Source organism: Pomacea canaliculata, linkage group LG11 (assembly GCF_003073045.1).
Source record: "Pomacea canaliculata isolate SZHN2017 linkage group LG11, ASM307304v1, whole genome shotgun sequence".
Lineage (NCBI taxonomy): Eukaryota > Metazoa > Mollusca > Gastropoda > Architaenioglossa > Ampullariidae > Pomacea > Pomacea canaliculata.
The window spans coordinates 3,997,059-4,011,042 of NC_037600.1; the positions used below are offsets into that span (position 1 = coordinate 3,997,059).

A 13,984-nucleotide genomic window follows, 5' to 3' on the forward strand; every position below is an offset into this window, starting at 1 on the left:
CAGACAGTGCCGGTGCGCTGACCCGATGGACAGGCAAGAAGTTAGGAAATTTTTAGGTAAGAAGGGATCGCATCTCATCATAGCATGCGAAATATGTCGGCGCGTAAAAAAAAAGATGAAAGAGAGAAAAAGGGATAAACAAATCGAGTAAAGCCACAATGCTGCCAATTCCAAACAGGCTGAAGTTTAAACAGTAAGGCAAGTGTCAATTTTTGAGGTACAGGTAGGAGGTAGCAGGGGGAGAGGGTTGAGGGATGAGAGGCGAGAGGTGCGGCATAGTTTCAAGACACGTGCCAACCCAGAAAACAGTATCTGCAACTGTAACCGTCTGTTATGCCACAGCCTGCCAGGAGCACACAGCACCGGTTTTTTTTTCAGTCTGTCAAACAGCATCATCTGTCTTGACAAGCGCATTGTGCACACCTGTGGTTGATGCTGGCTCTGACAAAGCCGCTACCTCGCACAAACATTAAAAACAATTGCACTAGCGAACCTTTCTTATCCGACAAGCACATGCGCAAATTGTCATGACACAAGCATCTTCACCAATTTTTTTTTTTTTTTTTGCCTGCATGGTTTATGTTTGTATGGATGTACGTACGCGTGTCTGTATTGTGTATCATGTATATATTATGAATGCATACTAGACAACCTGGTGTTTCATTTCTCGAGATTTGATCTATGGAAGGAGGTCAAGCTGGTCGTGACCTCTGCGCATGACCTGGCCTCGCCAAATGCCGGCCATCACATCAGGAGGAAAAACTCCCATCAGTATTAGAAAACCAAATTTGTGAAAAGCAAATCGAACTCCCTTGCGACAAGGAACTCCAACAAATGGCAAGACAGATGATCGAACATGAACAAAGGTTTTGTTTTTGTTTTTGTCTCTGCCAGTTGGAATCCAGAACAAAGTGACATGGCACGGTCACCGACTTGTCCGTTGCTGCTTCGTCGGAATGAGTAATTTACTATGCTGCTATTTTATCAAACTGTGGCTAAATAAAAAGCGAAAACAGAAGCAAAAACTAAAAATAAAAGAAAATAAAAGAAGAAAAAAAACAACAACAACAAAAGTCCCACTTTTTATAGGTTCAAATGCAGCAGACAAGACAGGTTCATTCCCTCCCCTCGACCTACCTCTCCACCCAAGGAGTTTTCTCCCTTTACTCCTCTTTTTCCCCCACAATGCAACATCTCGGCGGACGCAAATAAGCCTCTACCTCCCTGTCGGAGAATTTCCCATCAGCCTGGCGGGATTACCTCCGCGCGCACCTGGGAAATCTTTCCGGCTAAATGTCCTTCGCCTCCAGCACGGCAAAAATCAGAGTTCACGCGCTACGCGAATGAGTGTTCTCCCCTTCCCGTTTCCCTTTGCTCGATCAATTATTTTCCTCGGTTCTCTCCCCCAATTTTACTTAAGGTTTCGGTGCCCCGGTGTGCGGCTTCGATTTTCTCCCGAGGCCTGATATATTTTGTGGTGGAACCACATCCCAGCCTGCACCTTCCCCCACCCACAACACCGACTACGTACGTCTGAAAGTGTCTTAAAATAGGACGAATGCTGCTCCAACGGAACGCATCCTGTCTGTGGTCTTTTTTTTTTTGCTTCACTGTCGTACTTTCTCACTAGAGAAGATGTCTACCATTTGTACTATAAAAAAATTATCCCATAATACTACACGGCATTCTTGCCCTTTACGATAAAATGACACTCGCTTGTCTTTGGCAAACTTGCGCATCTCTTTTACAAAAAATGAATAATTACAATTTGTATCTGCGCTGTCTGCTGTATGCTATGTTGAGGGTATAACACGCTGACCTCGCACCACGTGATCTGTTGTTCTCTCCCCACCACCCATCTCACGTCCTACTGCACCCTCTACCCACCCACGTGAGAGACAACGGGAAAGAAGCACGTGCATCTTGTCTGCTAATAATAACACATGTACGTTTGACGCAATCTTTCACACTAGTCGTCGTGGTGGGGCTGCGCACTCCCGCGCTGGCATGTGTTCGCAACTCGGGCCGCTGTGGGCCCCTACAGATTATAGGGCGCCAGGAATGGAATTCGTCCCAGTCAGGGTTCTGATATCAAAAGAAACAAATTTAATAAAAAAAATTTTTAAATGTCTGAAAAAAGTTGATGACAAACTACAGGGTTACAGAGTTTCCTTACTTAAATAGATAGCCGTAGGTGTAAATAACTCCCATTCGTTACAAGACTGGGGCCCTGTTTGGGTTGAAGATTTCCTCTTGGTGTCCTAACTCAGGTGAGAACGCTCCAATCATTCTTGGCGGGCAATGTTTGGGCCTGTGACAGATGACAGGCCGGGAGGCTGGAGTAACACACCCGTAGCATATATGTATCAGTTACTGTTGGGTTCGATGTCCGTCGTGCGATTGAGGAATCGTTACACGACTGGCGGCCATGTTTGCTGTTATCCCTGAATAAACATCCGGATATGCAATCGTTGATGCGTTTGCGTTTGTGACGTACAACAGTTTCTTTTTTTCCCGTTGAAGGCGATGAATGCAGGACTGATGGCAAGAAGACAATGGTGGCGATATCATCCGATAACGGCGTCAGCTTTGTGCGTGCACACGTACGCACACGCACACAGACACATTGGCAGACGCACTAATTCACACACACACAACCACACAGACCTATCTCTCACACACATATTCACGCATGCAAACATACAGACATATTCAAACGCGTGTCTGAAATAAAACACACATATACATACACACAGACCTCTCTTTCACACACACACATCTATGAAAAAAAAACCCCAAAAAACAAACAAAAACAACAACAACAACACACACATACACCTGCCCAGGCGCTACGAGAAGACGAAGCTGCCTACCTGTCCATTGCCGAAGCGGCCTTGAGTCTCCACCCGAGTGATGACGACCAGGCGCCCCAGGTCGATCTGCAGGTACTCGTAGACATCCTTGCTGATGGACTGGCGGGGGCACCACGCCCCTCCCTTCTCCTCCGACCCGATTCTGCAATAGCAAGACAACTCAACACGTCAGGACGTCGCCAGCAGGGGGCAGCACATAACTCCTCCTTATACCAGCTTGTAATTACGTTTTTGTTTCAAGAAACAGAAGACATTGTAGGGCGGTCATCAAGAAGGTGAGGAAGAAACAACACTTTGAGAGTCAGAACAGCGAAGCATTGTTCGATGTTCGCGTATCCATCACTAATGGCAGTAAAAATTAGTCGGATGTTCCGTGAGAAGGGCTTACTCCCTTCTTCTCTCTCTTTCCCTCATTCCCACCACACTTACTGAAATTAGCTAGGCTGGTACATAAGAAACTCAGAAAAATGATAAGGAACTAATATTCATATACCTATATTTCTATGTGTTATATATATATGCTTAGGGGCATATGTAAACATTTGTCGAGAAGGAAAAAGAAATATTTCTCCAAAAGCTCGTCCTGACGCTGTGACCTGACTACATATTGGTTAATTTTCTTCTGTTTCCGACACAAACATGATTCGACGTGAACATGAAACTTTAAGAGTGATGGAACGAGCAAGTGCAAGAAACCAGAGGTGCTGGCCGGTTACTCAGTGTGTGTGCACGCGCGATCACATACCCTGGGTACTGTACTTGGAATCAAAACTCATAAAACATAGGCATAATAGGTTATACATACACGAACATCTCAATGCCTGTTTAAAATAAAGTATCTCTCTTCAAGGAAAGAACAATGTATCTCAGTGAACGGAAAAATAAAGCATCTTAGTGGTTGATACAATAAAGTATTTGTCTAATTAGTATCTAAATTGGCACAAAGAGAGGAGGCCTCTCATGTCATCCTACAAAGACCCACCTCCCAGCAACAATTCTTTTACAGAGTTGTGAAGAACATCTCCCAGACCATAAGCTGTAAAGTTCACCCTGAATGTGACTTTTCTATTAATAGATTATATCTTCTCTTCTGTTTGATTTGTATACATCGTACAGTCCCGCCACAATGTCGCCACCATCAATCCAATACACATGGGCTGAGCGAGAAGCGAGGGCGGATAAAGAAAGGGGGACATCATCACTAACTTGTAGTAAAGGCGGGGGTGGTAGTATATCCGGTGTCCGGAAAACGAATTATAATCACATTTACATATGACATTTATTCAAATGTGTATCAATCAATTTATACTACATACTAATAGGGGTATACACACTCATCTACACGCGCATGCTGCTCGATATTACACTTTATCAATGACATTCATGACGACAACTACAAGCGTCACGCTCGACTGTTCACATGCTGACGTCGGCATAAAAGCACCCCACAAAATAAACAAACATCAACATGACAAATGCTGCTTGACGCCGGGCCTGGTGTAGTGCGCAGGACCGTCTAGACGGGCGGAAATCGATACCAAAGTGGAATGCCAAACAACGTAACTCTCGCGAGATCTCGTCTACGGACCCCAGTCACCATGGCGACGACAAGCACGCTGGCCTGCCTGGCTCACCTGTAAACACCGCGGGGTCGCGAGTCAAACAGCTCCGTCAACACCTGATACAGTTTGCATTCTTCGCGGCAAGATGGCCGAATGTTTGTCGCACATGTGGCAGGGGGTGGTGGGAGGAAGGCATGGAATACTTCAATGACGACAGCCAAATACTCAGCCTCCAGTGGAATACTTCTTCCCTTCCACCCACCCCAAGACGTCTACATCGTTAGAGGAAGTTAGTGAGGAAAGTCTAACATTTATCAACGTCTTCCTGTTGTAGATCAGGTATAAAAAGATTTTAAAGCCGTTCCTTATCTTTTTTTAGGGTCCTTGGAAAACTGTGGGCCAGCTGTTGTGTGAAAAGGTGTCCATCTCTCCATCGCTGCCTTACCTTCCCCAATCCTCTATGGAGTCAGGTAACTATTCCTGAGAGCTGGGTTTGCTGCGGCTCACGGGTATCGAACCGGAAACTCTCGGTTCGAACACAAGTGCAAGTAATTCAGCTATTCGTTTTGAGGCTGATGCGTGTTGCAGCGTTAGCTATCTGGCTAGAAAGAATTTTTTTCATTTGTTGGGTTAAAATAATTAATCTGAAGTGCAGTGGTCAATGTAAGATGAAGGCATTGGTATTCTGAAGCTTACGTTTTAGCTGATGTTGGGTATCGCTGTTATTTTGAAGTCGCAACAACCAATGTGAGATTGAAGAGTTATCTCCACACAGTTATCTACAAAGAAAATATTAGTTTCAGGTCAACGAGGGCATTCGTATGTTGTTCCCAGAGGTAAATCAAGCCACAGGTGCGGTGAGCTCCCAGTCTACCCTAGCCTGGTTACCTGTTCTCATATTATTTGATTGGGTTTTAGGATCGACGAACTAAGCTGACATTCGATACGCGGGCTGTGGCCATTCAAAGCTTTCCGGCAGAGAATAAAAGCACAGCAAATGTCGCTGACTGCCGGTGTAATGTTGACAGTCTACGGTCTGCGGGTTACAAGCGATAATATTGTCTTAGAAAACTACTCAACGGAAATGGCGGCACGACGTGACACGTCCATTACTTGCCCTCCACCTCCTCCTGACCAACCTTTCCTTTCTCTATCATCTTATTGCACATTCAGCAGCTTGCTCTCCTTCTCCAGCCTCCCCCCTTTCCACAGATCATCTCAGAGAATAGGGAAGATTCTACCCCCGACCGGAGGTCTGGAACAGCACCACGCCCCAACCCCCGAACAAGCAAACGCATGTCCATTACTGCAACCCTTCCCAGGAGCACTAACAGCAACAATGGCGGCGAAGCGACCAGCTGCATCCAAACGACCCTGTAAGAAAAACACTGCGAAAACAAATCGTACCAACGAGAAGGTCTCTAACAGTAGCCTCCCTCAAACTCCCCATCCCCCCTACCCCACGAAATCTCCTTGGAACGCTTCTCAAATCCCACAAGCCCCAACCCTCGACCTACCCGTCCATCTCGTCAGGGTACAGCTTCATGCCTGTGAGATGGCACCACTGATAATGTGCGCGAGCCCGGGTTGCAAAAAAAGGGACGGGGGTGGGAAGAACCTCCCCGAGATAACAATAAGTTCGGACTGAGTACGGCAGCTGCTTGCAGGTACAGCAAAGTCACTGCGGCCCACGACAGACCCTCCGCTTTTCTTTTCCCCCAGCAATAACATTCCGAACATCAGCACCGACAGCAGGTGTGCGGACTTCGTGAGTATTTTGACGGCCAGACACTAGGGACGGACATGTAGGGACGGCTGAACGCTCGTTTTGACCGGAAATCGGGCAAGATACTCGGGAGATACCCAGCATTGGCTCCAGGGAGTTTGATGGTGACTGGAAACGGTCTTCACGCACTATCGCTGTGTCTGTCGTAGTAGTAGTAGTACTAGAACTAGGAGATACGAAGGTTCATTCAGTGAAAAGACGACAGCCAAGAGGTTGGCTACTGTTTATTCTAGGCTGACATAATAATACTACTACTATCTGCAAATATACGGTCCAAACTCCATTTTGTGTTGATCATATTATTCTTACAAATTAAATGAGGAACCGTCGGAACCTTTGATCTTAACTGTTAGAGTGACGGATGCTGCTTCGCCTAACCGGGTGGAAGAGACCACCCTCGTCAATCCAACGATGATGACTGCTGCTAGTGTTACCTATACATACTTTATTTTCTCATAAAAGTAGTCAAACGTGGCGCCGGAAACTAAGGAGACAGGTGGAGCCACTTCATCCTGTCAGCTGCCACAACGAACCTTCCTGACACACATTATCGGTTCGTATTGTCAGCATAAAAAGCTATCATGAATTATTCACGGAATTAAAGACAAACATTTCGGAGCAAAGTTTTAGCGACGTAGCGAAATTTTCTTCACGCTGAATTTGATGCTGAGGTTAGGAGATGAAAGCCAAAGAAAGCCATCAGCTAAAGTTTGGTGTGACAAAAAGTGATCACCTGAGAAAAGACATCACAAAACCACGCACAAGGCAGGGAGGGACTCAGTGTCCAGGCAACTACACATCCCCGGATTATCAAAGATGTACGCACGCATTAACACATAATACATTCTGCACTCGACAACGTCTCCATTTTTATTTTATTTTACTTATTTTCTGCTGATTTTCACGACGAAAATAGAAGAAACCGAAAGAAAAAGGACAGGAGAAGAAGACAATTACATTCGCTGCGGCCCTGGCGTGAGAGCCTTACCCTGGCAGAGCCTCCACTGCCATTCAATCTCACAGATTCCATGTTTGCCAATTCTCCGACGAGACCCCGGGTCGAGAAAATATGCGTGAACAGCAGAAATCGACGTAAGCCCACCTCCCCACATCTCTTCCACCAGCCCTGCGAGTCAACCACACGGAATGGCACAGAAAAACTCGGCAGAAAAGAGGAGAGAGAGAGACAGCTGGGTAGAGCTGAGAACGGGGTAGGGTGGGAGGACGAGTCTGGTAGGAGATGAAAGAAGGAGCGAACAGAAAGAAAACACGCACATGTACGAGTGTCTAGCCACACACACATACAACAAAATAAAGTCGCGATAAACATACACAAAAGACAAAAGGGATGAGGCATGCGCACAAAAAAGACTACAGGCAACATTTAAACGCGAGTAAAGGACTAAAACTAAGCGAAAAAAGTAGGTTGAACAGAGAGAAGTTAGAAAAAGAAGAGGCAATACATAGTACAGCAGTTGGACAAGAAACAGACAGAGCATGGTTAAGGTTAAACAAGGAACAGGCAGAAGCAGAAGTGACACAGATTCACGCTCATGTCCTCTTCTTTCTCCCTCCCAGTACCACCCTGGTAGAAAAAAGTGAAAATTCCTTATTCTAGTGGCGGTAGAGCGAATGACTTAGTGGTTCACCGTGTCTAAACCTCTTCTTTCGTCGTCTTTATCTCCCCTGATAGATCAGGTACCTATTTCCGCCGAACAGCTGCCGGGTGGGCAGGAGGGAGTTTTCTACCCACAGTTCCGAGCGGCGCCACCACCTGTTAACGTACCCTTAGACAAGGGTAGCTATCTATTACCTATTAAGACAGTATGCCATATGATGACAGTTATAAACACTACTCAAAGTGATATCTACGCCTTTCATCGAGGACATAATTTCACTCTTATATCCATCTCCTAGGTTCAGTAGGTTGTCACGAAACCAATTTCCCCATCAACCGTCCCACAACCCCCGTCCCTAATTTTCCCAGCTTGAGAAAGGGGAGACAATCACTTATTCCACACCACCCCTTGCCGCTCCCTCCATCATTTCACCTATTTTGGTGTCTTCGCGTCCTTCACGGCAACCGAAAATTACCGAGGAAACAAAACAACCAAAACCTTTTAACTCCATTTATACTTCCATCAACAACATAAACTAGCTACACTATCTCCCCTTATTTTTTATTTACCATTATCCTTTTTCTCCTGCCGTCATCTTCCTGTCTTTCCCTGTCCCCGCATCAATAATGACATTAAGGACGTGTCTCGCTCATTAAAACGTTTTCAAACATCGTTTTCGCTACTTTGACCGAGGTTCTTACGCTGTTTCCTCACCTTCCTCTTTGAGGAGAGTAGCCGAGCGATTAATGTTTCAAGAATCTTTTTCCCAGCCCCCTCCCTTTAGCGCTGTTACGAGAAAGAGTGGGGCGAGTTATTGACCCTGCATCCCTTCTTCCTCGGCGAGTTGTTTTCCTTGGCCCCGTGACGTGGTCTCGTGGTCTGGCGATGATTATGCTTTCAGGCTCGTCACGCGAGTAACTAGCCAAAGTCCTGCAGCTTCCACGGGCAACACAGATAACAGGAGAAAGGGCGAGAGTGGAGTTGGATAAGGGAGGAGAGAAAGCAAGAAGGGGAAGTAAGTCTTGCTACACTTTTTTGCAACAGGAGGGTTTGGCCGCGTCAACGGGGATTTGGACATCTTTCCCCCGTAAGATTTGCTGTCAACAGCAGCAGGGTGCGAGGTCGCTCTGCCATCAGGCTCGCCAAGCGGAAAAAAGAAGCAGCAGGCCGAGTTTCTGCAAGGGGAAAAAAGTCCCCACCCTCTCCAGCAAAATGCCGAAGAGAGTGATTTCCCCTACTTCCACGTGACAGATCATTCATCAAGCTTCCAAGCGGTCCCTGCCATCTCCAGGTCCACAAGGCATCCTTACACCACCCTTCCCACGATGTCGTAAAATAAAAAAAAACGGTTGTGACCCCCTCCACACACTCTTCAAACCCCCATCTCCTCCATACCGGAGGTTACTTTGCAAAATACGAAATTGATCGCTAGCCGAGAAACAGCTATTTGCTGTCTTTCGTGACAGACCCTAAAGAACACCTCGCACGGCCCCGCGACCGATAAGCTCGCACGTCCCCACACCTGCATGAACATGCACGCGCATGCATACGCTTGTGGTGAGGAGGGGATAGGGTGAGGTAGCTGATCGAGCCGCCGATCAGATCTCGAGACTAACGAGGCTGTGGTCGATTATACAATATTCTCGCAGAACACACAGAGAAAGAAAAGTGTTGGCGAGGGAGGGAGCAACTCGCATTCTGATGTGTTTGAGCAGCGCTTCGTAACGCCAATAAAGAATGTAATGCAATACAACCCACCCACCCCTGCTCCTAGGGGTGGGGACGGGAAGGGGAGAGAGGGAGGGCGCCCACACACAGGCAAACAATCCCCAATTTCGCCCAAGAATCTCATTGGAAGAGACACTGCGCCTGTTCGTCTTGTCAAGAGAAATTCGACTGCACTTCAAAGACAGGATTGAGGGATTGATCAAAATTACTTCGAAAGGTAAAGATGTTTTTGCTGCAACCTAATCTTGAAAGGAATGGGTGCATGTACAGTTAAGGTTGTCCATTTGTTCCTGGTAAGAATATGTAGCGAGTATCCGTGCTAAGAAACGTTTACTGGGTGTGTATACAAATTATACAAGGTTAATAAATTAATAATTAAATTTATTCGAACTATTGTTAGTACACGACAAAGAACAGTGGATGAATCTGGTGGCGAGAAGCGGATATTAAAGTATATGCTTGTACGAACAGTCCAAGGGTGCTACCCTTGAAGAACGAAGGAATGGTGTTGAATCCGAGACCCAATACCCACCCACAGAGAGCTGGTGAGGTTGCACCCTATGAAAAAGTGATTGGCTGTGTTGCTCACACGGTCTGGAACTGTGATCGCCTCGCTGCTCACCTCGTTCTCGTATCATGACACGAACCAGTTCGCACCGATCGGCCAGGTCCTCGTTTGCCTGTCTCCATAAAGGGAGATAATTACTCTTTACAATCCACAACCCCGAGCGTGGCGTTGTCTCATTCTCTCCCCCATCCACCTTCCCTTGCCCCCCAACCTCGGGACCCCCCACAACGAAAGAAAGAAAGAGCGGCTCAACTCCATGTCGTACTACCCTCCCCCTCCGTCACTCACATTCCCCCAACCCAATTATTCCGGCCGCTAGATGCCTGCACAGCGTTTGGGTTACCCGGCGCTGTTAGGCCGCAGCTGAGGTGAGAATCGATGGACACGACGACGTCGCGAAACAGGAAATCGATGGACGGTTAGCTCCCTTGGCCTGGAGCAGGCTAACCTCTAGAGTTACACAAGCTCGGATTGCGGAGGACGAAACAGAAAGGAAGGAGGTGAGATGTACCCTCCCCTAACCCGCACTCACCAACACTACCAACATCGCTTTGTCTGATACTAGGACACTGACAAGAAAAGGTCACGTGGGCAGATGAAAGGTGGTGGGGTGGGTGTGGACGATAAAGGATATCTGAACTGTTTTTAAAAAAGTAGGTTAAAAGTGTTTTTGTCGTGTTAAAAAAAGTCTATAGTAACAAGGTTTATAGTCCCTTGTTACTAAATACATATCAAAATAAGAACAAAAAGGATAAGTAAATATTTCATTTTTAGTTTTTCTTGACGAGTCTTTCCTTGCAGAAGAAAGCCACATCACCGATGTGGAAGTACGAATATCTACGAGTGACAGACCAACGCCAACAACGAACCCGTTAAACTACGGTGTTGCTGGTGTAGTAGTAAGTTGTGGGCAGTGCAGGTGGGCGGAGGACTACACGCTGCTGGCACGTCATGAGGACCTTAACACGCTTCTGGCTGGTTGCCTAGCAACCAGATCCCACCGCTCCCCCTCAACGTCACGAGACAGTAGTAGTACATCAGAAACCACCACGACAAATCACGCTGAGGAACGGTGCTAGGAGGAAGTGGTGGGGTGGGTGAATGCGGGGATGGCATGATGAGCTGCTCACCTCACTCGTCTCCTTGAACCAGCGGTAGTCACGTGGTTGTGGAAAAGATAGAATGGAGGAGGGGATGGAAAAAAAGAAAGAGAACCAAGACTCGAATAGCCTGTGACGTCGAAGCGACAAGGACGACAACTGCTCAGGGGTAGGAACCGTGAAAATCGCATGCCTTTACCCCCTCGCTCTTTTTTTTTCCACCGCCGTGCACTCGCATCCCTCCATGTGCACAAACACAGCAGATGTAAGCTAGTCACGGCTGTTGCTATCAGCATCCCCTGTACCCATACTTGTCCCCCGTCTTCCATACCCCTCGTCGCAGGCTGTGCTCCATCCACCCACCCATCCCGTAAACAGTTCCCATATCCTGGGAGGGAGAGTTGTTGTCTGCGAAAAGGACCTGGCCAGGAAACGCGTCAAGACCAGTGCTGCCACCCTGGGGCGATGGAAGATCAGCGACCTCTTGCGGCTAGCTCCCGAAGCTTTCGGGGCGGCGGCACGCAATCCCCTCATCAAGTGGCAGTTGGCAGAACTAATTTCACTCTTACCTCCCTCTCCCTCCCAGTGATCGCCGTGATCCCGATGAGATGGACATGACGTAATGGAAACACGTCAACGACTCAAGCGGCGACGTTAGGAAACGACCGCCAACGCTCGCACATGCGCACGCTAGAACAATGAGATAAAGATTCCTATCAGCGAGAGGAAAAGACAGAAAGGAGGAAGAGGACAAAAAAAAGGGGAGATGGAAGAGACCGTGAGAACGACACCGACAAGAATGAGGACAGATATGTGCGGCTTGCCCCTCTACCCAGAAGACCGTCCTACCCACGACAATCTCATCCACACCCTGGTCCCGCCTACCCATCAGCACCGGAAATTTTCAAGCTTATAAATCACAAGACTACTGTTTCCACCACAATAACCTCCTAGATTTTATCTTCACGTGAAAACCGATTCAAGCAAGTCCCACTAGGAAATGTGATCCAGCACTCATGAGAAGATATCAATTCATCTGTGTGTGTGTTCGGGAGAAAGAGAAGGGGAATGGAGGCAAAAGACAATGTGAGTGCATGTCAGAGAAGAAAATGGCGGAGGGGGAGGAGAAGAACGTGAGCCCCCCAACCTTCAAACAAAAAAACAAAAAAATGAGAGAGAGAAAGAAAAATAAATTAGACAACAGGAAATTCTTGATTTGAAATGCACGCTGGCCTCAACCTCCTGTACTTCCCATTCACCAACACCAGAACCGCCCTGAAAACAACCACAATCTCTTTCATCTTGACAGTTGCTGGGAAAATAATGGAGCCACGGCGTGGAGGAGGGAGGGAAAGTGGAAGGCAGACCACGACCCACCGCGTCTAGATTACTCCTGAACAAGGCTTCTCTCTATCCCGCTCTCTCTCTCTCATTCAATTTTTTTAAATGACAATTTCTAGCCCAGATGCCAATAAAAAGCATTTTCTCTTCTAGCTTCCTCGAGCCGAGAGACTGGTAGATACGGTGATACTAGAGTCTCGATGTCAATCATCAGATAACAAGAGTCCACCACAACGAAAGTCAGGTACAGTAGCATCAAGCTAATCATAAGTATGGCGTTCGTTTGAGAACAGATGAAAGTAGAATACATGATAAGTTGACAGGTAGATGAAAGTCTTTCCTTTAGAATACATTGTCGTTGTCGTCACTCTTGAAAAAAAAAAAAGGATTAAAGTGAGTTAATAGCCTAACGGGAAATACTTTTATCTACCACGTGTTCACTAGGCGTTGCGGTGTTTCAAAGCAGGCGGAGTGAGTAAGCGGTCCTTTGAAGATAAAAATAGCAAACGATTTTTATTGAAAGGAAAAGAGAAACCGATGAAACTCAGAACGAATGGAGCGAGAAGTCATCGATAACACCATGACATCGACATCTCAGGACCTGACAACTCCGCACTTCGGGTACATCTCTGAGATAAGTACATTAGGTTAATTTGCCGGAAGTTATGGTAATGGAAAGGTGGGCGGGGATTGCCTACATCAGACTGTACTTGTGTGTCCCGAGTCTCCAAAAAGTGACTCTAGGCCGTCTGGGGGGTAAATTCCGATTGAGAGAGAAAAAAGAACCCTCAGAAACAAAATAAAAACTTCGGAGGCTGTGATGGAGTCGGGGAGTGGTGGAAGGAGGTTGAGGGTGGAGTTCTGATCCTGCTGTTTTGACTTGTGCCTCCGAGGTGCATTTTAGTGAAGTAAGATAGCAGGATGGCGCTCGTGTCAAACAGACAGGATAAATTACCAGCTAAAATTAAACGCCAGTTTAACATACAAAGATGGTGAATCTTCACCTTTAGAGAATGTTGACTTTGTCTTAATGTCAACAGTATTTTTTTTCTTCTTTCTCTCACCCACCCCCAACCTCACACAGCGTCAACAGGACGTTCACATCGCAGGTCATAGGTCACCCCTTTCATTCGTTATTACAGTCACGAAGACTTACCGTTCACTTGTCTTTCTACCAAAATAATTCAGTCAAGCGCAGATTAACTCGCGAGGCAAAAACAAAAACAAAACAGTATTGTTTTAAACTGAACTCTAACATAAAGCAGACTACTGAACAATGTCCAGGTCGTCAGTCGCCCATGTCGGGGCCAGTAAGTCTGTCACACCCCACGGCAAGTCGTTCAGGGCCCACACCCTACTCTGCTTGCGATGACAATCAGGAAATGGACGATTTTTGCGTCTTCTATC

At 46.8% G+C, this 13,984-nt stretch overlaps 1 protein-coding gene across 2 annotated transcripts in view; it reads right to left on the reverse strand.

The window, feature by feature from the left end:
- The window catches only part of LOC112574786 (discoidin domain-containing receptor 2-like), a 165,805-nt gene that overhangs the window by 61,177 nt on the left and 90,644 nt on the right, over positions 1 to 13,984 (reverse strand). For both annotated transcript variants that reach the window (XM_025256066.1, XM_025256065.1), the window contains exon 3: positions 2,874 to 3,015. In XM_025256066.1, coding sequence (XP_025111851.1) covers positions 2,874 to 3,015 — 142 coding nt within the window. The remainder of the gene's footprint in view (positions 1 to 2,873; positions 3,016 to 13,984) is intronic.